Source organism: Cyanistes caeruleus, chromosome 3 (genome assembly GCF_971803275.1).
Source record: "Cyanistes caeruleus chromosome 3, bCyaCae1.hap1.1, whole genome shotgun sequence".
Lineage (NCBI taxonomy): Eukaryota > Metazoa > Chordata > Aves > Passeriformes > Paridae > Cyanistes > Cyanistes caeruleus.
This window is the reverse complement of record NC_141703.1, coordinates 39,629,168-39,656,764: the sequence shown is the minus strand read 5'-3', so window position 1 is coordinate 39,656,764 and position 27,597 is coordinate 39,629,168. Positions and strand designations below refer to the sequence as shown.

Below are 27,597 nucleotides of genomic sequence, written 5' to 3'. Positions count from 1 at the left end.
TGGCAATACTAAAATTAAAATTACATTCATTTACCAAGGCCACTAAGCTGAAAAGCTGCAAATAACAGAACACAGGAATACATGTGCTAAAAATAACTCCTTGGCTCCTACAAAGGATATTTTATAGACTCATCAAACTTACGTGTCTGAGTCATCAGAACTAGAGTCGTCATGACTTTGCTCAGACTTCCATCTCTTGTGCCTGTCAATGAGGTCAGCCAAGTAAGATGTTTTCTTGGAGTTCCGTAAAATGAATTTGTGTTTTAAAAGCTCTTTTGCAGTAGGTCTCTTAAAAGAAAAAAAGAGAGCTGGGGTTTTTTTTACCATGTTTCAGAGTGTTGAGTGACTCACCATAAAAACAAAGAAATCTAGAGTTTAGTCTTGATACAAATGAGATTTAAAATATTTACAGTATCTAAAAATACACCTGTCACATGTCACACCATATTAAAGAAGCTAAATGACACTTATTCATGCAATTCATGTAAAGCAGTCAAGTTCTCTACTACACACTGACAAATATGAAACTCACAAAGCTTGGGTCCTTGTTCAAGCAGGCCTCGACAAATTCTTTGAGGGATTTACTGAAATTTCCTTCCAGTGTTGGTGGATTGTTCTTAGGGATGAGGAACAAAACTTTCATTGGATGTAATTCTGAATGAGGTGGCTCTCCTTTTGCAAGTTCTATGGCTGTTATGCCTAATGACCAGATATCTGCCTGTAAGAAAGAATGCTTTTAAGATTAGGTTGGAGAAAGAAAAGAAAAGAAAGTGTTGGCTTGGTACTCTAGTTTAACCAGCAACACACATCTGCTTGCTCACACCGTCCCCTGGAGGAATGGGGGAGGAAGAGAATTTGAAGGGTAAAGCGGACAAAACTTGTGGGTTATGAACAGTTTAATAATTGGAATAAAATAACAATAATAATAAATTGTAATGAAAAATAAAATAACAAAGGGAAAGAACTAAAACCCAAGAAAGGCAAGTGATGGAAGTGGAAACAGCTGCTCACCACCAACAGAAAGATATTCAGCCAGTCCCAGAGCAGCAGACCCCAGCTCACCTTCCCCATGGTTTTATTGCTGAGCATGCAGCCATATGGTGTGGAATATCCCCCTGGTCAGCCAGGATCGACCGTCCTGGCCGAGTCCCCTCCCAGCTCCTTGTGTACCCTTGGCCTGCTCACTGGTGGTTGAAAAGCAGAAGAGTACTGTGCAAGTACTGCTCAGCAATAAGGAAAACATCCCTGAGTTATCAACACTTGCAGCACAAACCCAAAACACAGCCACATACCAGCTGCTGTGAAGAAAATTAATTTTACCCCAGTGAAAACCACTGATGCCTAGAGAAGCTGATCTTGAACAGAGGCTAGACAGAGTTGAAGAAATAAAATAGGTTATTTATTAAAAGGCCTTTAAAGGATACACCTAGGGCAGTACAAGAGCCCAGCCATGGCACTGTCCAAGATGAACCCAAGATGGACACCTGGTCTCCAGTTTTCACACTTTTTCAAGTTTTGGTCCATTTACATACTGGTGTTAATTGTCCAATTACAGCTTGAGGTTGTGAAGTCCCCTCCTCCCGGCTTGCTCTCTTCAATTTGCAATTAGTTATGACACAAAAGGCATCACCACCACACTTGTAAAGGTAGATTTTTAAGCTTTACTGTAAATAACCTCATTTGTAAATTGGTTTTGTTACTGTTTTTTTAGTGATTAGCCACATAGCCCAAGTAAACGGTTTCTTGGTTGTCTCCACTCTTCAGTATAAAACAGTTCTACTAAGTAGAGCTTATTTTTTTTTAAAATCAATACTACTACACCAAAAAGCAATGGCAGAGCCGTTATAAACTAGCATTTTATCTACCATATTCAAGTACACTATGTAAATATGAAGTAAGTCTAAAATATTTACACAAAGTAAAATGTTTTAACTTTTAACAAGATTTTTCCTCAACATAAAATAGCTAGTACAACCATCAGAAATTTAATACATTAGAATATAATTTCCCTGAAGTTTAACACTGGTTTTATATATCATTCTTATTCACAGACTAGGGAAATGCAGTCTTGAACAGTAATATTCAGCTTTTTGGTCCAATTAGCCTCTGAAAGTTTTCACCATCAAAATATGCTACTCTTTCTAGGGAATGCTGTCTCCCTTGACAGAAATGCTATTGCAAATCTGCCTGAAGTAATGTGAGGTAATGCACTATAATTCTTGTATGTTTTCCTGAAATCACAGACCCAAAAGTCAAGAAAATTATAATAAACCTGTCAGAAAGGTAAAAGAAAAAAAAATTTCACAGAAATGTCTGTTCCAAGGACAAAGTACCAATTAAAAATATTTATGTTTGTTTTTTTCCTGTTCTTTTTTTAAGTGAAAGCAGAGCAAAGACTTAGTCTCAGGAAAACAGGAAATCTGACATGAGCTGTCTGGTTTTACTCCCAAACAGAGCAGCTGGAATTTTGCTATGCTGTAAACAGATCTATTTCAAGGTACTGGATAGAGCAGAGATTTAATTGATCACTGCTGTCTTTACTAAGTACCCCTCAACCCCACCTGTGACAGCCCTGTGAATTCTCATGGTTGTCTTTGACTGACTTGCATACATCCATTCCACTATCACACCCACAGTGCCTGGCCCAAAACAAGCTCCTCCTCCCCTGTCCAGAAATCATCCTATTGTTAAGAGCTTAGTTACTTAATTTTGCAAGTAAGAATGAAAAAAAAAATACAATTCTGAGTCAATTAGCATAACATCAAATTCATGAAATGCCATTTTGTTAGCCCATGTTACAGAACAGTTCCTGAGCACAAAGAATTACATAAGCACATGAGCCCCAAGTTTCATTTATCTTAATAAGCGCATTATCAGCTAAGCTCTCCTCAAGCCTAATTGCGAGTAACTTCCCTCTAGCAGGAAAGCTTTTCTTGGCTACAAAAGAAAACTGTCACCTGCAAAGATGAGTCTTCATGTTAACAACTGAGAATTATTTTTGCCAATTTATTCAGAATTTCAGTTTCTCAAGACTGAATTGTTAAAGCCACATAAATGGATAGATTTGCTTCTGCCAAACTTTCAGTCACAGGTGGAGCATGTGTATATGTAAGTATAAATGTACAAATTTGCATGTGTATGAGTGCATAGATATCCACTTGCACACACACTTATGTATATGAATGCTTTATTTTTTATCTCGTGAATTTATAACTCTACAGTGACTGACCTTCCTCTATAAAAATGAACAAAAAAGTATAACAAACCATGGCTGCACACTAGACTCTTTGAAGTCCAAGATGGGTTTTGGAAGCCCATTCCTGTTGAAAATACCAAAAATAACTCCCCACATATCCCTCTGGTACCATATGCTCCCCTTTCACAAATGAGAAAGGAAGTGCCAATTGCATGTGTATCCAATTAGGCATTTCTAGGATGAACTTGACTGTGAAAATGAATCCCCAGAACAAGCACAAATAGTTCTCCAAATGGAGAGGGATAAGCATGACCTCAGGACATGGTGACACTACATTATCATTAAGTTTTACCACATGTTGTGATTTTGAGAGTTTCAAATCTTGAACAAAAATTCTTCTTCCAAGTTCAGATGACAGCAAGTCACTCACTGGTAACTACTATTTACTGTAGTACTGCCAGAAGCCTTTCCTCTTCTAATCTAATGAGTAAAATTCAGTCTGGCTTTCAAGTTCTTGTAAGTCGAAGAAAACAGGCTATGTGCAAGAGAAAGCCACCTTCAAATTATGTATCTATTCTTACAGAAAAAGTTTTATAGTAGAAAGAACAGGGAACTAGATATATGAAAAATGAAGTGTATTAAGAAAACATGTTTTCAGACAAGACAGAAATCAAAACAGGAAGTAGAAGCACTGACAAAAACTAGAGCCCTTTCGAGCTTTAATTGGGAAATGCTCATCAAGTATCCAAGACTCTTATGTTCATGTGACATTGCAGACTGAAACAGCCAGAATGGAAAACGTAAGGACTGAATTATACTTTGTTCAAGTGATGGTCATTCCCAGGAGCCAAACCTCAAAAAACCAAAAAAACACAACCCCAACCAACCAAAAAAACCTAATAGACTAAAAATCCCCCACAAAAACACACAAAGGAAAAAAACACCAACCACCATTCAAAAAAACTTTATTCAACTTTAAATTGTGATTTTAGGGTCATTTAAGGTTCTGCAGGCTCTACAGAGTTTTGCTTGTTATAGCCTCTTTACAGAAAGATATCAAATAGGGAATTAAGCAACACTACAGCCTAGACCAGAGTCAGCCATGGCAAGTGGAAAGAAACATCCCAAGCTGTCTCACTGCATGGAAATACGGCCAATCAACAAATCTCTACAGGGAAATCAGAAGAGACAGGCAAGGAAGACGAGTTCAGGGAAGAACATAAGGAAATACTGATAATTATCATAAAGAGCCAATCTTAACACAGGTTGGGCTTGAGGGTGACCTTTGTTTCAGACCTACAGCTGCAGCAGTGCGTTGGGCAAAGAGCCTTTCCTGATAACATGGGTGTCCTGCTGAGCTAGCCAGGCAATGTGGGGCGGAGAGAAGGTAGGGGCAGCAAAGAGCAGTTTATGTACCTCAAACAAATAGAAGCATAAAAAAACAAGTAACCAACACAATGAACTTTGAAAAAAGTTCATCTTGAGCTGGCTTTAATGGGCATATTCCTTCCTGGCAAGTAGAGACACGCAGTGCCATACTGGGGAGAATACGGAGAACAGTAATGGAATCACATTTCTGTTGTGACCCAACTATGTATTACAACTGATATTCTGTACTTGTGTTGAGATTTCAGCATGCTGATGTGCCACTCTGCTAAATCAAAATCCTGTATATATAGATAAATTTGATGTTAAATATTAACACCTCCCGAATGGCAAATCTGAAAGAACAGGGTTGGAGTAGCACAGAACCACGCAGCATATTCTGCCAGAGATGAGTAACAGTCCATTCAAACAACACTTTCACATCCACCAAATCCATATTCTTCAACTGTGTTGCTGGCTATTTCTTTTTTCTAAAAACAAGTGGAAGAATATTAACATTTTGTATATATTTGTACTCTTCTACTTTTAAACAGCCAAAAATATTCATCAATAGAGTGGGATAAAAGGTGATGGGATGTACTCTAGAATACTTCATCATTTCTTGCCACCTGGATTGTCTTAATAAACTAGGAAACATAAACTTTGGATACATATTAGGAAATCTTTCCTCACCAACAGTTTTTACCTGCTAGGTGTCACCTGAACACGCCCTCATGTAGACACAGCCAAAGTTATTAGCTGCATTCTGAAGACCAAACTTTTCAACTTAGAAAAAGGAAGGGACATTGGTAATGCCTTGAAGTACCTTACCTTTGAATCATATGCTGATTGCTTTATTACTTCAGGTGCCATCCAAAATGGTGTTCCCACAAAGGTATTCCTTTTTATCTGTGTGTCTGTTAGCTGTCCAGCTACTCCAAAATCTGCCAGTTTTACTTCCCCTTGTTCAGACAGCAATACATTAGCAGCTGGAATAAAGAAGAGGAAATACCAGAAATTAAGATATTTGACACCATTTGACAATGTAAGGGTGCTCATTCAGGTTGCATGAGTTCTTCTGATAATCTTTCATCATACCTTTAATATCTCTGTGGATTTTCTTTTCCGAATGCAAGTAATCGAGTCCTTTGAGTATCTCCCTCAATATTGTAGCAATTTGAGTTTCATCAAGTGAGCCAGGTTCTAACTAGGAGATACAAGAAATGTTTAAATATTTATAAAAAAGGGACAAACAGAGAATAGAAATAATGTGACTATAAAAAGAAATTACTCCTTCTGTCACCCCTCAAAATTTCCAATTTTTTAACTTCATAATGTGAGACAAAACATATGGCCTTATTAAAAACACATGGTTCTAAACTAAGTGGCCTAATGAACAACAGGCAAAGAAATAATTTATCTAAAATATTACATAAAATTTGTTAAAGGTGCCATAAAGACAGAGTCTCAAGTTACTGCTTTTTGGTCAGGTCACAGATATACTGTACCTTTGAAAAACATATGACAGTTAACATTACACTGAACTTAGATGTGCAGCTCCACAGACCCTATGTAGTCCCAAATCTCAAAGCCTGAGTAAGAAGCTAAGTTCAAGGTACTACATCAATCAAACAGTCTATGACTACATACTGCACTGGATTTTGAGAAACTCTCTAAAACACAACTCAAACTGATAGCCTGAGAGTATACTACATATTTTTAAATGTTAACTTTTTTCATATAATACTGGAAATATAAATATGCTAATTGTTAAAAGATACCAAGTAATTCTTCTTATGAGAATAATCAGTAGTGTTAGAGAATCCCAAGTATCTTTATATCTGATATACATTCTAAAAGTGAGAATAACAAAAGAAAGATCACTACTCAGAGAGACTTCTTAAACAATAAGGGCATCTCAAGAGACACAAACTTTGTGCCCAATAGTTAATACTGGAAATATTCCACTATTCTAGCTTACTCCACAATAGCACTCACTGAAGCACAATCAAAAAGTTGCACCTCCTAAGCTTCATTCTGTGAGAAGGAAAGCATTTCAGATAAAGATATTCAGATAAAAATAAAAACAGTATGTCCCTCTGAAATCCTCATGCATAGCAACAGCATAGCAACAGCTGTAATATTTCATGTAACAATGCATTTGCTTTATCTTTGCAGCTTTAGTTATTATCTTTCCTTTTCCTTAGCTCTGATAATACACACGATATTACCGCTACCTGAAACCCACTAAGACATTCTCAAGGCTTTCCTCCAGCCAAGTTTGAGACTTGGTAACATGACACAGCACATCTAATGGGGGAAAACCTCATCTGTCAGATTCAGCTCACCTTAGTGAGGAGGAACTACTGAAAATAAACTAAATTGGAGAATATTGGCACTTTTACCTCAGTCACAAACTTGAGCTATACTCAGAGTTTGAACAAAAATGTACATGCAGTTGCACTGTATGAACTTTTTCATGTGAGGCAGAAATCATCCAGTGCATATTCAAGTACAGAAAACACCAAGCTAGCATGATATGTCTGCACTCTGAACATGGAATTCAAGGTTCCTGGTAATTCTTGCCTCGAGTATGAAAATGCCGCAAAGCATGCCAGCTTCTAGTCGAGAACCATGTGCACGTCAGAACAAGGAAAACATGCACCAGAACAAATGAAGCACACAAAAGGTGCTTGATAGACACTTACATGATGATTTCAGTTCTGTGGTGCAATTTCTTCAATAACATTTTAATATGTGAACAAGGACTTTATACTATTTCCAGAAAACAAATTTAGAGAATAAACACATAGTCTTCACACAAGTGAAATTTGTGTGAGGAAAAGAAAAAAGAAGGAAATATAGTAACAGGTGTTTTCATTCTACTCTTTTATACCTATACAAAGAAAGTAATAACTAATTTATAAAAGTATACATCCCTTCTAATTGCTCTTCTGTCAGGAAGAAAAAAAGCCATCACAACAATAAATGAACATTTTTAATCATATCTTTATGTGGAACATCATGAATTTTTACACACCACAGAACCCCTAACAGATGTGGAAGCTAAAGGTAAAAATGGGTTCAAAAATGCACATCTGCAAGAAATCCACATTTAATACCCACTCCTGTCTTCTGGATGTCACCAGCAGAATCCCTTTACAGTGACCTTGTTCCTTTAGCTCTTTTCTCAAGCATTTATCAGTTACCCCATTTGACAACTGCAAACTCTGCTACAAAGATATTCTGCCTCAATTTATGTAAAAATTTTCACATACTTAAAACATGCATTATTATTTCTATAATACTGTTTTTTAAATCCACAATGAACATAAGAAGGTGTGTCATTTGGGAGGGGGCTTGGGTGCTTTTTAACAGCTAAAATGAATGTCAGCATCCTGTCAAAGAAAACACAATCTGCACTGACCCCTTCGAATTTCAATTCTAATCTGAGTACTCCATCCCAAGTGCAGAATTTGCTCCTGTTAAATTTCACATGCTTGGTGATTGCACAGCCCTTTGGTCTATCCAGGGCTCCCTGAAAAGGCCTCTCTACCCTCCATGGAGTCCACAGCTGCTCCTATTTCTTTGAAATATTATTTTTAATACCAGCCTAAATTGTATTTCTGTCTGTTTAGACTTCAGAAAAACTTTAAACAGGGAACCTTTTGTTTATTTGTTTGGGGGAGGGGGTGGTGAGGAAGATACGTGCAAATGTATAAACTATGAAGAGTTGGGGTGGCAGAATTAAAAGATAGAAAAAACTATTTTCAGGCGCTAGTGCTCTCTGGCTGACTGAAGATTAGCATTCTAAGATGTTTATATCCTGCTTCCAATACTATGTTGCTTAGTTCCCTTCTATTTACGAAAATAATCAGTCATGCCTCATGGAAAAAAAACATTTTTCTGGCATTGACAAATACTTTTCTCCTGTACTGAAAGTAAACATTGCCACAGAAAAGTGATATATTATAGTGTCCAGAATTATAAGGTAGGAAAATAATTAAGTGAAGTAAAGTAACAAAAAACCATGCATAAATTACTTACTAGATCAAGGGCAGAGCCTCCACCGAGATATTCCATTATTATCCATAATTTTGTATCCTGCAAAACAAAAAACCAATAAAAATGTATTCAATTTATTTTTTAAAAATAGTAACCTAAGTTAATGGGATTGTTTCATTCTTTTTGCTGAAGAAATTATCTGTAGTTTTGAAACACCACTAACATTTAGCTGTTCCTCAAAAGTATCTTTGGATTACTTACTCAAGAGTGTGTATGGAGGAGAATGCTTTTTCATTTTAAAATTCCAATTACAGATATTCCAAATATCAAACAGTGTTACATATAACATATTACCCTTCCTTAGAAAATATTATTTTGATTTTGTTGACTATCTTTAAATATTTTCTTTAGTAAGCTTGACTCTCTAGTTTAAATTGAAATATAATTTATTCTTCATTTTTCTACATTGCTTCATTTTCTTGAACAGTCAAGTAGGTTTTCTCCATTAATGCTTACGCATCTGATATATGGTATAGAATTTTGCACAGTTGTGTTCAAGAAAGAAGAACCAATTAGAAATGAGGATTGTTTAAGATGACTGTAACAATTTACTAGCTTCATCTAGTTGTTGCTAACAACATCAAGCTACTATTCCTAAAGAAAACTTTGGTACATATTACAGGACTGTTTAACACAAGATACACAATATACTCTGCTGAAAAAGAGACTGGGCTAAATTCTTTCCTTCCACTGTTTGCAGCATCAGCTTCCCAAATACACTAAGAGAAGCAGTTAGTCCAGCTTTTCCTTGCAGTACCAGCCCTAAATAATCCAATAAACACAATAAAGCAAACCCACAAATCTACTACATACACACTGGTGGTTTAGTGTTTATGATTATCAAGTTATTTTAAGCTTTGTTAGTTTCACCTCTATGGTATATACCAAACTTTCACAAGACCTCTAGCATAATAATATAGATATCTCTCAGAGCAAGGAGCACTAAATAGCAACAGTATTCATTTACTTTATCCAACAGAATAAAACTTCACGGAAAAATGAAGGCTCACAGCCAGGGCATCTGACTCTGAATTCTCATCTATAAGGATAGATTCAAATTTTTAGAGAAGTAGTAAATGTACTTTGGGACATAACTTCACCTAAATCCCCTGAGGGATTAAAATTTTAGCCCTCAGGACTCACTTAAGTCTTTGAGTCATTATTATTTCTATACTTCACTGCATCCACCCCCTCTCTGGACTCAGAATACTCCTGCTGTAGGTAAATGTGCATTTTTCCTACCTCCAGTTACACATACCATACTATTTTTAGTTAAGACCCTGGATTAGAGTTCCTTCATCATCCACTATTTTTAACACACAGACTTAGCTAAATTTAGATACCTTTCTTTGGGAATCAATTCATGCTATTTGACAAACACAGTCTTGTTAAAAATATTTTAGGAGAGCCAGAACACGTGTTTTAGGAAGATTATATTTTTTAATTACTCTATCTCAGTACTGACAGACAGCACCCTGATTGAGCTTACTTTCTGCAGACACCACTAATATTCCAAGAACTGTAACTCATCTTGATAGAGTCCCTTACAGTATTGATATACTTGTTCTTCTGCTAAAATTTTTTCATGTTTTTCCTATCCCTTCAAGGCTCTAGGTCTTAGCAGTTCCTGAACAAGAACATCACTGAGATGTGTCTTACAATGAGTCATCCTAAACTTCATCAAAATGTTATATTTATATTTTGCTGATAGAATGTATTTTAAAGCTACATGAAATTTCCTGAATATTCGAACCTTACATTTTATTTTTATTGTAACTTAAACACAAACATGTCAAATGCATCACTACCTCCTAGTTCACTGGAAATGCCTGGCTGGGAAAGAACAAGGTAAAGGAAGTAAAGAAACCCCTTGAACCTTTCAAGAACAGGGAAGAAAATAAGAAGGAAAAAAAAATAAAAAAATAAGGGAGAACCTCCAAACACCCACAACATCTCACACAGAGATCAACAAGAAGCAGCTTCCCTCCTCTATTATCTCAAGGATTTAGAGGTAACAACTCAAAATAAGATACAATTTCCCAAAAGAGAAACTCTCTAGAACACTAGGTACCAAATTCCCCAGCTGAAAACTAGAAATTAGAGGTAGAATATAACTAAAAAAAAGATATAAGAATTTTAATTACATAATCATATAACACAATTACACTACTACGTTTTATATTACTCATAGTCTTTTTAAATCCTCATTTATAATTTCAATTATTTTTTTTCTAGTTCAATTAGTCTTTTCTCCTGAAACTTTCATCATCAGCTGCCTAAGGCCACATGTCTGAATTTATAATACAAAAGCCATTGATCCAGTAAATTCAGTAATTCTACATTTTAAAACAAATTAAGTATGGAAATACAGTTAAGAAATACACACACAACTGTATCTGTACCCCAGTGTAAAGCTAAGTAATAGCAATCTATTACAATTATGACATCTTTTTATCTGAATCCTTTGATTGTAAGTTGTTTTTAAAGTTTCTATCATTCATATGAAGTATCTGAATACATTCATATGAGGTGCTCAAATAAAATTAATTACTATGGTAGTGAATCCTACCACCTTTCCCTGGCTATTTTCAGAATTTTTTTAAGCTTTCTTTTATAAAATCTGCATATATTGCTTAACAAGGAGACACAAATAAATCCTTTTAGTGAGACAGCTGTAATGAATTTCTCAATATGTATTTCATCTTGGAGGCAACAACTTATATATACTGACTTTGCCTGTGGGGGTTTGGATGCTGGGTATCCCCCAAAAGCACTCTGTCACTCCCTTTCTTGCAGGAGCTCTCAAGACCTCTGACCAACAAGCCAATATGATCTCGCAGATCCCATTTTGTGTTGACATTACACACTTATTCATACATTCTAAAACTACTGACCACACGATCACACATCTTTTCATTGGTGCCCCTATCCTGTCCATGTGCTCTGCACACACCCCTCGGGGCACAGGATTGGTTACAGTCCAGATGTTCAAGCACTCTCTCTTATCTGGCTCCTGTGGTCCTATTTTCTTGGTTTTCAGCCTCTTTCTTATTTTTAGAACAGCTTATGTCTCAGCAACCTTGAGAAATTCCAGGGGGTCTGATAAGAAACTCTACAGACAGTTTGGCTGGTGCACACTATGGCCCAAGCTGTTCAGACGCATTGGTACACTTTCTCACCTAGATATGGGAGAGAGAATATAGTAAAAAGCTTCTGGGGTGAGGTAAGGACAGGGAGAGAGCAATCTCCAGCTGCCCTCATGGGCAAAGCAGACTAAAACTGAGCACGTCAGTTTAATTTATTACCAGTCAAATCAGAGTAGTATAATGACAAGTGAAACCACATCTTAAAAACAATTCCCCCAGCCCCTTCTCCATGGGCTTGAATTTCACTTCCAATTTTCTCCATCTCCTCCTCACAATGGAACTGGGGGACGGGGAATGGGGACTGTGGTCAGTTCATCTCATGTTGTCTCTGCCACTCCTTCCTCCTCAGAGGGAGGGCTCCTCACGCTCCTGCCCTGTTCCCACATGAGACAGTCCTTCATGGACTTATCCAATACACATCCTTCCCACTGCACAGAAGAAGGCTGCACTTCTTCTTCATGAACTGCTCCAGTGTGGGTCCCTTCCATGGGGTGCAGTCTTTAGGGAACAGCCTGCGGGTCTCCCACAGTGTCATAAGTCCTATCAGACCTGCTCCAGAGTGGGTTCATCTCTCCATAAGGCCAGAGGCCTTGCCAAGAGCCTGCTCCAGTGTCAGCTTCCCACAGGGTCCCAGTCTCATTCAGGTACATCCAGCTGTGTGGGTGGTGCGGGTCTCCCACCCAGGCTGCAGATGGATCTCTGTGCTCCCACCGAACCTCCATGGGCTGCAGGAGCACAGCTGCCTCACCAGAGTCTGCACCAGGGGCTGGAGGGGAATCTCAGCTCCAGCACCTGGAGCACCACCTCCCCCATCCCTTCTCTAATGACCTTGGTGTTTGCAGGGCTGTTCCTCTTTATTATTCTCACTCCTCTCTCCAGCTGCAATTGTGCAGGTTTTTTCCTGCCTTCTTAAATCTCTTATCCCAAAGGCACTGCCACTTACTTACAGGCTCAGCCTTGGCCTGCAGCACATCCATCCTGGAGCCAGCTGGCACTGGCTCTACGGGACTTGGGGAAAGCTTCCAGCAGCTTCTCACAGAAGCTGCTCCTGTGCCTCCCCGCTACCAAAACCTGGCCCTGCAAAGCAGAGATAATGCCTTCTAACAACAGCACAAGGCCAGCACAGTGCTACTATCAACTGACTTTGGCATCACCACAGCAACAGGCCTCCTTCTTTCCTGAGTATCTCTGGCATGCTTCACATTCCCTAACACCTACTGTCACTTTCCTTTTAAAGCTGCCCAAATTCTTTTTTTTGCTTGAACTTCTCACCCTCTTCAGTATATATTCCCCTTTTGCTCTCAAACAGAGCTCTGAAAGCACTACATTTTCTTCCATAGCCTAGATTAGTAATTCTATATTACACATAATCACTTTTACTTTCAAGATGATACTACATTTATATACTGACACTAGCAACATTCAGTGCTCCATTTTAAGACCCGAAGCAAGACCAGTTTTCTTCTTTTAAGCATCAGCCACAACACAGCATTGAATTTTCTTCAAAATACTGTGAAGCCATGGTGAATCATCCATCCAAATTTAGGATTATTATTTCTCTATAAACTTAGATGAGCAGATTAATGGGGGCACATGGAAAATTTCCTTTTTCACAACAAGAACAAGGGGCTTTCCTCTGGTACCATGAAACTGAAGAAAGGAACAGCTTTGGAATCTAGAAGAAACTCTGACAAGAGTTTCTGTAGATCCTTTCCAAACTATGGTTGCTATTCTTGAGGTCTGACTTCTGAATTTAACTCTGGAACCACAAAAAACCTTATAATAGCAACTTTACCTCTGATGAAGTTTCCTTCATCAAGTTACTTCTATACCATGAAAGTACTTACAAAATAAGTGCAGATACAGTAGGTAAACAATTTCTAGTATGTAAAAATTTAAGTCTATACACTGGGAGAAAAAAAAAGACCATCCACCAAAAAACTATAGTCTCAAAGGTACATTTTAACTGAAATTTGAGGAGGACAGAAGACTTACAGAAACAAGTAACCAATATTAACGTTTGTTTCTAAGTGCTTACAAAGTTAAAAAAACCTAAATGAACATGGGAGAGGCCTACCTTCAGCGATGCTTCATATTTCTTTTATGCGAAGAACAGAGACATTTCTTAGCAAAATGATATTATACAGAAGAGAGCAAGCTAAAACAATCAACACTAGTATGTACTGATGAAATTGTTTCTCCTTTCTTGTGGGAAGGATAGACTGGAGAGGAAAATCTAACATATTCACAAAAGATAAGGACTGGAAGGACCCTGAAATAAGTGCGCTGAATAACCTGCGCAATTTGAAAACTGTAATAACAGCAGTAAGCATATGTTTGTTTTTAAGTGAAATACAATCTCCCCACACCTATTCTGAGAATTTTACAACTTGAATTCATTGTGAGAAAAGACATTTCCCACCTTAAATTTATGGTACACAATTAACAGCAGAACAAAGTGTACTTATGATGTAAAAAGCTTGTTTAGTTATGGACACAAGCCATATCCAAACTCCACTTAGAATCTCTATTTGCTAAGCATTTAAATACCTATGAACAATCAGAAACTAGAAATAATATGTTTGATTGAAATAAAAGATTTGCTAAATTGACCACTGCATTAAGAGAAAAATCTATAATACTGAAAAAAAAAAAGACACAACTTCAACTAATCTGAAAAGAACAAACTAGTACCAAAACTGATATTCACTGCACAACTTGATGTGTGATAATTTAATTAATTTTTCAATTATGCCATAGTAATAAGGACTAGGAAAATACTCTCATATTTAAGTACTGGTATAAATTTAGTATTGATATTCATAGTTCTACAAGCATAAGAAACCAGATTAAGAGAACCTTGAAATACACAATGCATGCAATAGGGTAACTTTTCTAAATTGCATTCCTGCTACAAGTAGGAATTAGGCTACATGGAGATTTGTCTTCTGTTAATCTCGTATTTAAAAGCCCAGAGAAACCTGACAGGTAGAGAAATCAGAAGGTTTTTTAATACTGATACTGATTTTTTTAGTACTGATTCCTAAATGCTTGACTTGAAAAACGAGATGCAGACATCATGGACCTTGTCTTCCATATCTAAGCCACCTTTCCACCTGATTCCCTCCATTTTTTAAAGAAAGAAGGATTTTTTCGGGATCTATTTACTCTTGTGCTTTTAACTGTCTGAAACCCCTGCTGTTCGTCAAAACCACCAGGTGGCAGAATCATGTAATGCCAAGTGCTTTCACCCACTCCACAGCCAGAAAAAAAGAAGGGCCTGCCCCAAAACAAGCTATGTAACCCACCAAAGACAGAAGCACAAAACTACCTGTCTAAAATGAAAACATTTATCGCCATGACACCCTTCATAACAAGAGGAAGAATGATTAACCAGAGATGTATACCTTAAGGGATATGACAGTTCATATATCTAAATTCTTAAAAGTGCCTTCCTTTCCTCAGAGAGTCATCAAGCACAACTTCAGGCCCCTTCTTATTTATTCACTCTCTCCTTTCAATACCAAGTCACAACTGTAGCCACTATGTCATTATACAGGATGAAGAACCCTGGTATTTGAGCTCTTCTTATTTATTAACACACCTGGACATTGGGAGATTACACACGAAGATACAGATCAGACACAAAAAAATTTACGTTCTGTATGATGCCATAAATGATGCATTCAGGCAACGACAAGAAATGGCATTTATGTATTTGTGGTTCCTGCTCCCAAAACTTTCCACAACAATAAACATTGTACATGTCCTTGCCCTGGAGCTCATCCTATCATAACAAATAATATACATACAAGAGAATAATTTTGTAATGCTTTAGAGAGATGAGACCTATAAATTGATGTACTGCCATTACATCTTTGAAATTCATCACGATTTGCAAACTTTCCAATAGCTGACTGCTCAGTTTGTAGACCAGCAGGCTATTATTAGCACAGATACCAACTGCCAAAATTGAGTTCTTCAGGAGTAAGTACAAGGAGGCTATTACTGTTATTCAGCAAATGAACAATTTTGCTAAGGAATAAAATTCAGATCTACCTATCATGGCCTCAATTCTTGTCATTTTTTGACTAGTTATAAATGTTATGTATATACAAATTATATATTTTTGGCTCAATTTAAATCTAATCAGAACTATACCTGCCATATGTTAACAGCACAGAAATTAGTAGCATATCACTGTCTGTTCTTTCGTTCCATTCTTTTCAGTACACAATCCTTGGAAAGGAACGGAAGGTAAGCAACACACCCCGGAACTTCAAGCAGCCTATCCAGATGCCAGTCTGACTGCTCAATGCCACAGAGTAACTCTTTCAACAGACTGCAAGGATTTGACAAAGGATAGAACCACTGATACCAAAAGTCAGATATTCACATTAATTTCTCCAAAATTTGAACATTACAGATACCCAATTCTGTTAGCGCAAGTAGTAAATAAAGTCCTTTCCACTGCAAATGGACAGATCAATCCTATTACTCTAAAGCTCCAGTCCTACAGCTGTTAAACAGATTCAGGAAAGGCTATAATGTTTTCAAAATTTTTGGAATTGTCTTTGGAGAAAACTAAGTCAAAAAAATATACCTTTCCATGCTAATTTACATCATTTTTCTAAGACAGTGTAGTTTGCTCTTGAAGGCAATCTCATTAAGAACTATATTTTTTTCTCCATATCTGAAAGAATAGAAAATTTTTAGCCTCATTAATAAGGAATAAGAATACCACCATTATTCCAACACTTCCTATGAAGCAGAGTTCCACAGTACACCTAAGCCTTCACTTGAGCTTTTCTTGACAGCCTAATCATCTGCTAATGTTTTTCCATCTAATTCTTCCTACTACTACAACATGAAATTGTATAGATTAGTGTATTATTTGAAAGCTATTTGTTTATGTTGTTGCAGATTTCAGTAAGTAAAACCAAACTCTAGTATTTTCTAAAGACGCTTGTTTCAAAGCACTTAAAAGTCAGATAGCATGGAAAGACAACTGCTGGTTTCAAAGAATAAGAGAAACTATTTTGTGAGGTAACAACACTGTACATACACAGGTATGCCACCAATGACATCCTCTGGATAAGCTGTCCTCTACCTCCCCATCCTGACACATGAGTCCATGCTTTTAGAGCACAATCTTCAAGTACTGTCCCATTTTCTTAGAAAGGTGAAAAAGTACTGAAACAGCAAGATGCCACTAATTTGTTTTCTTTAACCTTGCAAATTAATATACCACCTTGGGGTTTAGAGGTGTAAGAGAAGCAAAAGCAGATGGTATGAAATACAGATTAAGATAAACTATTCATCAAGAAAGTATGACCAAAAATCTTGCCATTCTGAAGTAGATCATCTTGTATACTACTAGAGAAAACAGTTAAAATTTTGCTTCCTAAATGAACAACTGAGTTCAACTATTAATTTGAAAGGCTCCAAAGAGAAGAATGTTGCTTTGAATATCAGGCTTCCTCCAGGAAAAACTGACAATAGGAGTAATTAGATTTACCTTTAAAATTAATTTTTTAAGTATTTCATGAATTCCAGAGCCTCCAAATAATCTAACACTTCCTGTCTATAGCTAGCTCTGTCATTTTACCAGAAGAGATGTCCATCAGCAGATACTTATTAGTATAGAAAGCACTCTAGCAATTCTCATGCCTGTTTCTACTCTTCCTTGCTGAATTTCTAGAGAAGCAGGCATAAGACCAAATTTATTTAAAAATACGTCCCCCACCCAAAAAGAAACCAAAACACACAACTGCAACAAACAAAAAAAACCAACCAACCAACAAACAAACAAACAAAAAACCCAAACACAACCACCTTCACTTTCACTGACAGTAAAAGGCAGATCAAGGCAGAGGGAAAGAAAAGTTGCCTTCATTTCCACATACATAAGTGTAGAATTAGGCAAGATATTATTTTCCAGGACAATCCACTTCTTTACAACCTCGATATATTTAAATATACTAAAGCTTAAATGGTCTTGAGTGCCAACTATACTCCCCAAATCCACACCCTCAGAAATTAAAAAAAAAATAGCTGCTGTTCAGCAAACATATGATCATCTTCACTAAAGGTCTATTACATGCCCAAATATTCCTATGAAAAAAAAATTAAAAAAAAAAAAAGCCAACACAGTAAAAACCCTTAGAAGGTTCTTCAGCCCTTAGAAGGTTCTTCTTTATGATTCTAGTCATATTCTTAGTTTTCATATAATAAGAATATACTGGAATATATAATAATGTATGTATATACATACATAAAATACATATTATATATATTATATACTGGAATAAGAATGTGAAAAGAAGGATCTAGACTTGAGTATTCATACAATTCACCTGAATTAGGTGGAGAAGGGGTTGATGTCATCCCTAAAAAATCTGCTTTTACAAAACAAGATTTTAAAAAGCTACCATGGGCATTTTGTGTTTAAATTTACTATATCAAAGTAAACTTTTGTTTATTTTAAATTGCTTTCTCTACCAAATTACTTTTCCATAGGCATTTGGAAGGCTGTGCTTCATGTAGGCACCACCTCTAACATGGAAAAAATAATTCCTAAGGACATATTTCTCTCAAGGAAAATAAAATGCAGTCATTTACTTCTACAGAACTTTTCTGGAATATTTCTCACTAGAAATTCAAGTACACAAAGAGTTGGGTGGAAATCATCTGGATATAAAGGGCTAATTCAGAAATCTATTTTAAAAATGTGTTTAAAACTGTGTGAAGTAAGTAGCATTTGGTTTTGGTTTCTTTTTTTTTCTTCCTCTAACTTTATCCTTAAGGAACAAGAATTGAGAAAAGCACAAGTTTGGACCTCATCCAAAATATGAAAATAAAAAACCAAGGGAATGAGGGGAGCATATGTCTGAGTTATACTCCAGAAGTGTAACGTTCTTTTCTCTTCCACTGGGGACACATTCTTAAGCAAATCGACATCAATGGACAACTTTGTGAATCTTAAGAGGGCTGCAACCAGCTGATGAGGCCCCATAGAGTTCTCAAAAAACTGTCACAAAGGAGCCATGAATGATGGTAATGCTGTAGTAAAGAATATTACCAAGCTGGGGTGGAGGACAGACAAATATTTTGTCTGGGGAGCGTTTCTGAGGCGCTTACCTCCTTTGAAGTCTCTTGGCGTCAGGATGAATGCTAGCTGTCCTGGGGCTGCCATCCCTTTGAGGGGAGGGAGATACAGATGAGCCCAAAGGTTCTCTTCTAAACACAAGTCCTTACTGCAAGCTGGCCAAAAGGTCCCTGCAATCAAAGAAATCATTGTGGTTTTGCATGTGGCGCATTTATGTCCTTTCATCAAGGTTTCTCAGCCATCTAACATGTTCAACCACAAAGGAAAAAATAAAGGCATCTGCTGGGCAGCCAATGCAGAACAGAAACTAAGTAAAGAGAAGAACTGCTCATTCCAGTTTGGACTCTGTGAAGTCCATGAAAAACACAGGTAATGTGACACTTCAGACTAAGCACAGCCACCTCAGTATACAGTATTTTATGCATGTATATATGTATTAAAAAGCTGTCTGCCTTTGGAATCATTCTCCAATGCTCTGAAACTCCTGCCTTCTTCAAGGTCTCAAGAAAAAACGTTACATTTTAATTCCTAGACATACATACTAGTCAATTCTACTATCTAATGCAGCAGATACTCTTCAACAATTACCTCTTGCAATCACCACAGCAGTATACAATTAATCTTCAAATGCATCCTTTTTTCCATAAGCTAGTTGTAGCAGTGCTTGCAGAGCCACTTTTTTGCAAAAAAACCCACAACAATGAATGTTCTGTCACAGTGCTGAAAAAAGATTCCTTCTGCAGAGCATTTAGCAGACTTTTGTGTTTGCATGCCAACATGCTAAAGCCACAAGCTCCATGTTTTTCCTAATGTGAGTCATCTCTAACAGTGTCCATATTCACAGCCTCCTTGGCACATTTCCTGGGCACATGCCCTTCCACCATAGAAATTATTCTTTATAGCCCAGCTGTCACAAGCCTAGGCATGTCATATTAAGCACATTATTTCCCAGAGCTGCAAACTAGTGGGCAATCTGGATCTGTAACTTCTACCAAAGTATATTACAGTAGAAGCACACAGACATATCTTTCTTGAATTGGCTGCAAAATCAGCTCCTAGCTAGTAAATTCAAAAAATTTGCACAACAACAGAAGAACAGCACACATTTCACTTCATAAAGGAATGGGTAACCACTTCTTTGGAACACTAAATGTACATGAAACCATATGCTTCCCACATGCCTAGAGCCACTTTCCCTCTCCTTGCTTCATAACACAATGGTGGAAGAGTGAAAAATCCTGTCCCTTATCCTTTTAACTGTTACGTTTTTCATTCTTAGTGGGACTGACAGGATTCATCCTTCCCTTCCCTGTCCACCAGGTAAGTAAGTACTTAACTGCCTTATGGGGGGAAAAAAACCTACCTGCTAACTGGGGTAAATCTTTTCCCAGGACGTCTACTTACAGAGACACATGAATGAGTGACTTATGTGGTCCTATGACATTCCCAACAGACCATCTACTCACCTCTTATAAATAGGCACCAAGAAGGCAAGTAGCAAAAAAAATGTAACCCATAATCAAATCGCCAAATGGAACTGAATTTTACTGAGTGATACTGGTTATTGATGAACTGTACAAGGTCTCAAAATTGAAAATTGAAAGCAAAAGCAAATCAAGAAATTGGAACCAAAAGTAAATTAGCATTAGTTCACAGAATTCCTTATCTCAGATAAATTGCACTACACCTAAAGCAGAACTAACAAAAGAACCTTGCAGACAATGAATACTGAGATTAGCAATTTCCCCTCCACCAAAAATACCACCCTACACATGTGTATCTTAAACCTTCTTCACTGGAGTAGTTCACATCAATAAGACTCAGGAGGTTTATAATTACTCCCTTCTCTATACCAGAAACAAAATTCCAACAGCAAACACAAGGCAAAGGAACCCATTCTTCTCCACTGTCCAAAAATACAATTGCTCCAATGCTCACACCTGCTCCTATTTACCCACTGTATCAAATTAAATTCAAAATGAAAGTTACAAATCAGATTTACTTCTTAGCTCAGATATCAACTCATTTATCGGTTTAATCCCATTTTTACCACTTACCACAACTCCCAACATCTGCTGTACCCCTTCTCTGCAGCCTATCAAGCTATAACACTCTTTTCCTACCCCTTTTGCATTCACATGTTATTAAATTCCACTACTCCCTTTACAGAACACACATAGGCCAATCCTTCTTCAAAACTCTTACTACTAATGGCGTTGTACACATATATCAACCCTACAATAGCTCAGGATCTTCAAGTCAGATTTCTGTCAAGCTCATCGCTCCAGTTCCAAAAACTTAATTTTTCTGGAAACCCCTTATTATTTTCCACTTTTTGTCTTTACAAATTTTACCCTGACTCTAATTGCTGGTAAAAACACCCTCTATTCACATAAATAATTTCCATTCTCCCTTCCTCTTTTGTTTTTGTTTTGTTCTTACAAGTTGCTGTTTCAAGGAACTGTTGAAGGAAGCAAGAAAGGGAGAAAGCTCAGGACCTCCGAACAATCATTCTTATCCCAACTGTTATGCAACAGCTTAGAACTTAATAGTATAATGAAAGAACCGTAAGAATTTGTTTGAAAACTCTGGCTATTGAATATAAGAACTGCAATGTTTTAGAACTACTACAGTCCTTAAACCTTTTAACTGGGAAACTTCCCTTTTGAAGTTCAGTATTTCTGAGTCTAACCAACTTTTTCCCAAATAACAATTTCTGAAACTTCAGCATTCAATCATTTAAAAATTCTTACTAACACGTTTAGCAACATGCCATAATGTCCCTTAAGTGTAAAGAATGTGACTCTTCTGCTTTTATACCACTATGTACATACAGAGCACACAGACACTTAGAATAAGCCATTTGACCCAAAAAACTGTATAAATGCCAAAGTATACTTAAGTAAAAGAAAGTTGATTGAGCAATACACACAACCTAACATTCATATTCAAGATGCAACAAAAACAAAATAACTATGTAAGAGCACCAGATTATGATGAATGCAAGTAACGAAGTATTCAATCAAAATATTTTAGAGGTTCATGAGAACATCAGATCAATAGGCTGGCAGCCCCCTGATGGCAGGACTAATCACATTCTAGACGAAAAGCTTTGTGCCAGGAAGCCTATCTGAGAAAAAAATGGGGAACCAGCCCACAAAACTAATGCACCTAAGCCTGGGCATAAATACATACATACACACAACTCTCTTTTTCAGCTCTACTGCTGGCTGATGGAAGAAGCTCCATAAGCAATGAATTAGCAGTGGGCTTGCATAAAACTTTAGACTAATCTGAACCATCAGCGTACAATGCTCTAATCCTCAAGACAAAAGATTTAAAAATATCAAGAGGTAGTTAGTCCCCTGTCTACTCAGTGAGCTGAACCACACTTCACTGAAAGTTCCAACAACCCCAGTGGCCACTTGCAAGGCAGAGCTGAACCTCCCCTTTGCAGCAACAGCAGCAAAAAGCTTGCACCTTAATGCCACATTAACACTCTCTTTTTTGTTGTTTCAGAGGCCTGCAGCAAGAAGCGTAGCAGTTAACGCACAAGTTACAGAAAGACATTTTACACAAGACTACATGTGGTTAGAAAGCAATGCTATGTCATCCTGATCTGAATGGTCAAGCTAAATGCAGGGTTTCATTTACAGCTCATCTAGCAAAAAGCCATTACCAAAAACTGTGGTACTTTTCCCCCACCTCCCAGTTTTTAGGCCACCCGAGTCTACCAATTTTTTTATTTATACTTTTTTGCACCTGACCTAGCAGTTCTGTAGACACAAGTCAGAACCAGCTGATCTGTTAGTGTTCGGGGTTTGCTCTTTTCAAGAGCCACTTTGGTTTTGGTAGGGATGGGAGAAGACACTGAGGAAACTTGTTTCCCAGCTGAACCAAGTCATGATGCAGCCAACAGTTCCAACACAAGTTAAAAGGCAGGAACATGTAAGCAGGATGGGGAACAAGATACTGCTGCTACCTATTTTTCATACCTGTTAGATCTGCCTAAAAACAGGTACTGAGGTGAAATTACACACACCTACCATACAGAGGTCAGCAATCATAGCAGTACAGAGGCAGCTTTTAAGGCCATCACAAGGACAACACAAACATATTACTTCCAATAAATGGTACTTAACATTAAGCTTTCTAAATTTTTATTTAAAACAAGATCAAAATAACACGATACAGTTAAGCACTTTGACAAAACACAAAATATAGTTACTGTTTTCTTTGAGATATACTAGGTGATGCTTCACAACGTTGATTGCTTGTACAGTAAGAACTATTTAGCCATAAAATGATGAAAATGCAGAACTGATTACACTGATGAACAGCAAAATTATTGAAGTCATCATTGTTTACCAGTCAGATTTTCCAACGGATGTGAAAAAATAGGGCAACATGATGCAGATTCCAGAAAGTGCTAATAATCTCTTCAATCTCTTAGTTGGAGATTGGTTAAAGGAAAATACTGGAATTAACATATTTCTAAAACTAGAATTCAAAACAGTACCTTTGAATAAAGGCAATGCAATCAAGGGACTTTTTTCTCATTAATAGCACAGCAAATGACTACAGGGAAAGACAGAAGTAGTAAAGACTATGGACAACAAAGGTTCATCGTTCAAGGTAACATCTCTGAAATAAGAACCAAACTATTTTAAATATGAAAACAGGACTTCACAGCAAAACAACATGACTCTAGAAACAGAGTTTATGGGTTATTTGGCATCCTTTTGCCTTAGTCTTATTTATGGCTACTAGGGGCTCCATCAATGGAAGCTTTCTACTCGTTCTCTCAATCAGTAGACTGACAAGATCTGAGAGCCTATCAGAACCATTACAGGAACCTTTTTGCTACCTCCCTCTGAGCAGTCCAGCCAGACGTCACCCTCACATTTACTACGGACTAATGAAGGCAACACTCATTCAACTTCTCTGAAGGCTAGGGCTGCCTAGTGAGAACACAGGGTTACCAGAGCTTCAGAGGAAGAGTAGCCAGATACCAGAACACAGGCTGGCTCACAGGAAAGTGGGCCTCATTTTGTTCTCAACATTGCCACAGTAACAATTTGCAACCCCAGCCTTCCTCGTATTCCAGCTGCAAGAATTCCTACAGGTGAAGACAATTCCTTCTAGCTTTGGCCAAGAGAATGAAGAAGGCATTTCAGCACCTCAAGCCCTCACAAAATGCAATGACAACAACATGGCTGCAATTGAAGCAGGAAACATGAAAGATAGTTACACCTTTTTATTTTAATCCTGCTTAAATGAGTTCAGAGAAGGACAACGGGACTAGGGAAGGATGTGGAGCACAAATCTCATGAGGATCACCTGGGGGAGGTGGAGGAGAAAAGGAGGCTCAAGGGAGACCTTATTGCTCTCTACAACCGCCAGAAAGGAGGCTGCAGTGAGGTGGGAGTCGGTCTCTTCCCAGGTAACAAGTGACAGGATGAGAGGAAACAGTCTCAAGTTGTTCCAGGCAGAGAAATTTCTGCACAGAAAAACTTTTTCACAGAAAGGGTTGTAAAGCATTGGAACAGTAGTCACCATCCCTGAAAGCGTCCAGAAAAAGTGAGCACATGGTTTAATGGAGAACATAGCAGTCACGGTGCTAAGTTGATGGCTGGGCCTAATCTTCAAAGGTCTTCTCCAACTTTAACAATTTTTTGACTCTATGGTTCTAACGTGTATCCAAAGTTCAGGGACTGTAATTTGCAAAAGTAAGGTCTGCAAGGGCACCAGCTGCTGCTGTGGAGCTGGGCACAAAGCACAATGATGGATCATCAAGAAACTACTCACATGCTTCACTTCTCCCTGCACTGAGGTAGCAGCCCTTGTTGCAGGGAATTCTGCAGTCTTAAAGTTAAGCAGGAAAAATCTGTTCCATCTCCCACCCAACAAGCACAATGAAACCTCCCAAAGGCTGCCTGCTATATCAAATGAAGACAGAATGCACCATGTCCATTGACTTCTGGCTGACCCACAGCATACATTTAAAGTCACATCAGTTCAGAGATGCTCATCAATGTTAAAGTAAACCAGTTAAACCTGTAAAGCAAAAGAACATCAACTTTAAATTTACTGAAGTCCCACATAAACACCTACACTCCAAGTTACATTACCTAGAATATTCAACACATCTACATTAAAGTTCATGAGTCTCCTAAAGCATACAAGCTCAGGCTTCTTTAAATTCAGCAAACACTGATCTAAAAAAACCCAAAAACCTGCTAGTGGCATAAAACCCACCTCATATAAGCTGTTCCAATAGTTAAGCTGTCTTCCCTTTAAAACAGTGCATGAGATTATCAGATGAAATTTGCTTATCTTGACCACTCATCTTGTCATATTTTGGCATAACTGATCAGAAAGCACTAAACTATCAGCACTTAAACACAGAAGGGCTTTCCTATATACACACTAAGTCACTTCCAACCTTCTCTTGAAAAAACAAAACCTAGCCTGAACTTCAGTCATCTTCCAGAACACAGGCTTTCCAAACCTTCAACTATTTCTGAGAAGCTCTTTACTGACCTCATTGCAGTTTTCCAACCCACTATGAACTGGCCATGTTATTCCAAGAAGACTGTCACTGATCTTGTGTGTACCAAAGCCCTAACCAACATAAGACTTGCTACAGCTCAGCCACAGCACTGTTTACCAACTTCACATTCATCTGATTACCAAAAATGAAACCACAGATTAATTTCACAATCACCATTTTTCATAAGTATTTTTTTGTTCTTGCTGGAGTTCATCTGCCAGAGCTCACTGTATGGAGTTCAGAGTTAATAAACTTCATTAAAGCACTTTTTCTTTTTTATTAGAGTAAACTATGTCACTCATGATACTTAACCAGAAGCTATTTTCTGTGTTCTCCCTGTCTATAGAAACACCAGCTTGACTTTCAGCAGTAGGTATATTGCATCCTAGACATGAAATAAAAAGCCATACAAGTTTTATATGACATAAAGCCTAAAGTTAAAATTATTGGCAACTATCCTTAATGAGCCCTCTGTCACAGCTTCCTATAAACTTTTTTTTAAAGAATTCTTAAAATATATTTATAAAATGAGAAGCTGTCTGTGTGAAATATAGGGGGAAATATAAGTCTTATTCTTCTTGGGTCAGTAAATTTAAACAGTTCAAAAGAGGGTATTCTCTGAAGCTCTAATGTATGCTAGAAAAATATATTTGAAGGATGAAGAAATACAAGCTTAGACACAACAATATTTTTTTAAAATACAGCAATATTTTTTTTAAAACATACTACAAACTAGTTCAATACCAGTTTGATATCATTTGCACCTAGTTATAATGGATGATGAAATTACTTATAAATTATTTGTTCTGCCATTACATACATATGTACAGAAGTCTAAGATGAGGAAATGAAAGGATTTTTAACATCTACATACATATAAACACACTGATTTCAGCTTTTACCATAAACACTTATTAATCTAAGCTTTGAGTGTATTGTACACATACATACATGCAAAAAAGTCAAGGGTCTTTAATCTACAATATTTTAAATATATGAGCAAATTAATTTGCTCATATATATCTAAATAATAAGACAAGAAATACAAAAACATTATTAAGTTATAATAAAGCCATATTTAATGTTATTAATAAAACTGAAGAAACATTACCAGTGAGACATCTGAATCTTGAAAATAAAACCCATTTCAAAAAACAAGTATAGGAGAAACAACCATAGAACCATATCTAATTCAGCTCTTGAAAAATCGGAAAAGTAGAATGAGATGCAAAAAGCAGAGCTGACAAGCTTCTAGACTGAAAAAGTTTTAGAACAAGTAGCACAGCAATACGTCCTAAGAGTTCCAACATAGCAAAACTCCAAAGAGGCAGCAAATTTTAGCCAAACTGATAAGAAATTTTTAAAAACTTAACAAAACCAAAAGAATCCCTAATCCATTACAAGGAAGAATGTGGATGCTGTTAACCTAAAATCTAAAGAAGTAAATAAACCGAGAGGTTTCATTAATTAATTCTATAAGGATCTAAAAAGAACTACTATTCTTCTGTCTTTGGAGCATTTAATCAGATCATAGAGGAATAGATGAACCTTCATTTGGAAGACAGCAAAGAACACTAATACAGGTTTTTAACACGCCATGGCAGATAAGGAACGGCACTCCCTGTAGATATCTGCACCCCAGTAAACTATGAAGCTGCAATTTACTTTAGGAGCACTTTTTTTAACTTTAGTTACTTACTATATCCTACAGTAGACAAAAACCTTTTTTCTCAATAGAATGGGAACATTAAGCCATTGAATTTAAACATACAATGCATTTAGAAAAGGGCGTTTTCACTTCTGTTTTATATAAATACATCTTGATTTCTGACAAAAAAGGTGTGCCTCAAATAAATTTTTATTCAGAATGTCAACCCAAACTGATACCACTTCACTATTGCTTTTGCTCTATTTGCATGAACTCTGACCACAGCAACTGCACACAAACCTCCAGCAGATGCACAGAACAAAGTCTAGAGGGAAAGCAAGACTTGCTTTATGGGAGCAGTAGGTTGCTTCTTATTTAAGACTCATCGTTCTAAAGCCGCAGTATTTCATATGAACGGATATGGCTTAGTCTCTGGATATGAAAGAAGAATTTGCTATAAAGCAAACATATTTCCAAAATATTCAATTAGGATATACAGAGAATTGCAGAGTAAGA

General features: G+C 37.1%; 1 protein-coding gene across 2 annotated transcripts in view; it reads right to left on the bottom strand.

Moving 5' to 3' along the window:
• STK24 (serine/threonine kinase 24) overlaps positions 1–27,597 on the bottom strand; it is a 52,331-nt gene that overhangs the window by 8,165 nt on the left and 16,569 nt on the right. For both annotated transcript variants that reach the window (XM_086880846.1, XM_086880847.1), the window contains exons 3-7: positions 8,609–8,665; positions 5,660–5,768; positions 5,393–5,550; positions 533–718; positions 143–288 (exon numbers count right to left, since the gene is read on the bottom strand). In XM_086880846.1, coding sequence (XP_086736972.1) covers positions 143–288; positions 533–718; positions 5,393–5,550; positions 5,660–5,768; positions 8,609–8,665 — 656 coding nt within the window. The remainder of the gene's footprint in view (positions 1–142; positions 289–532; positions 719–5,392; positions 5,551–5,659; positions 5,769–8,608; positions 8,666–27,597) is intronic.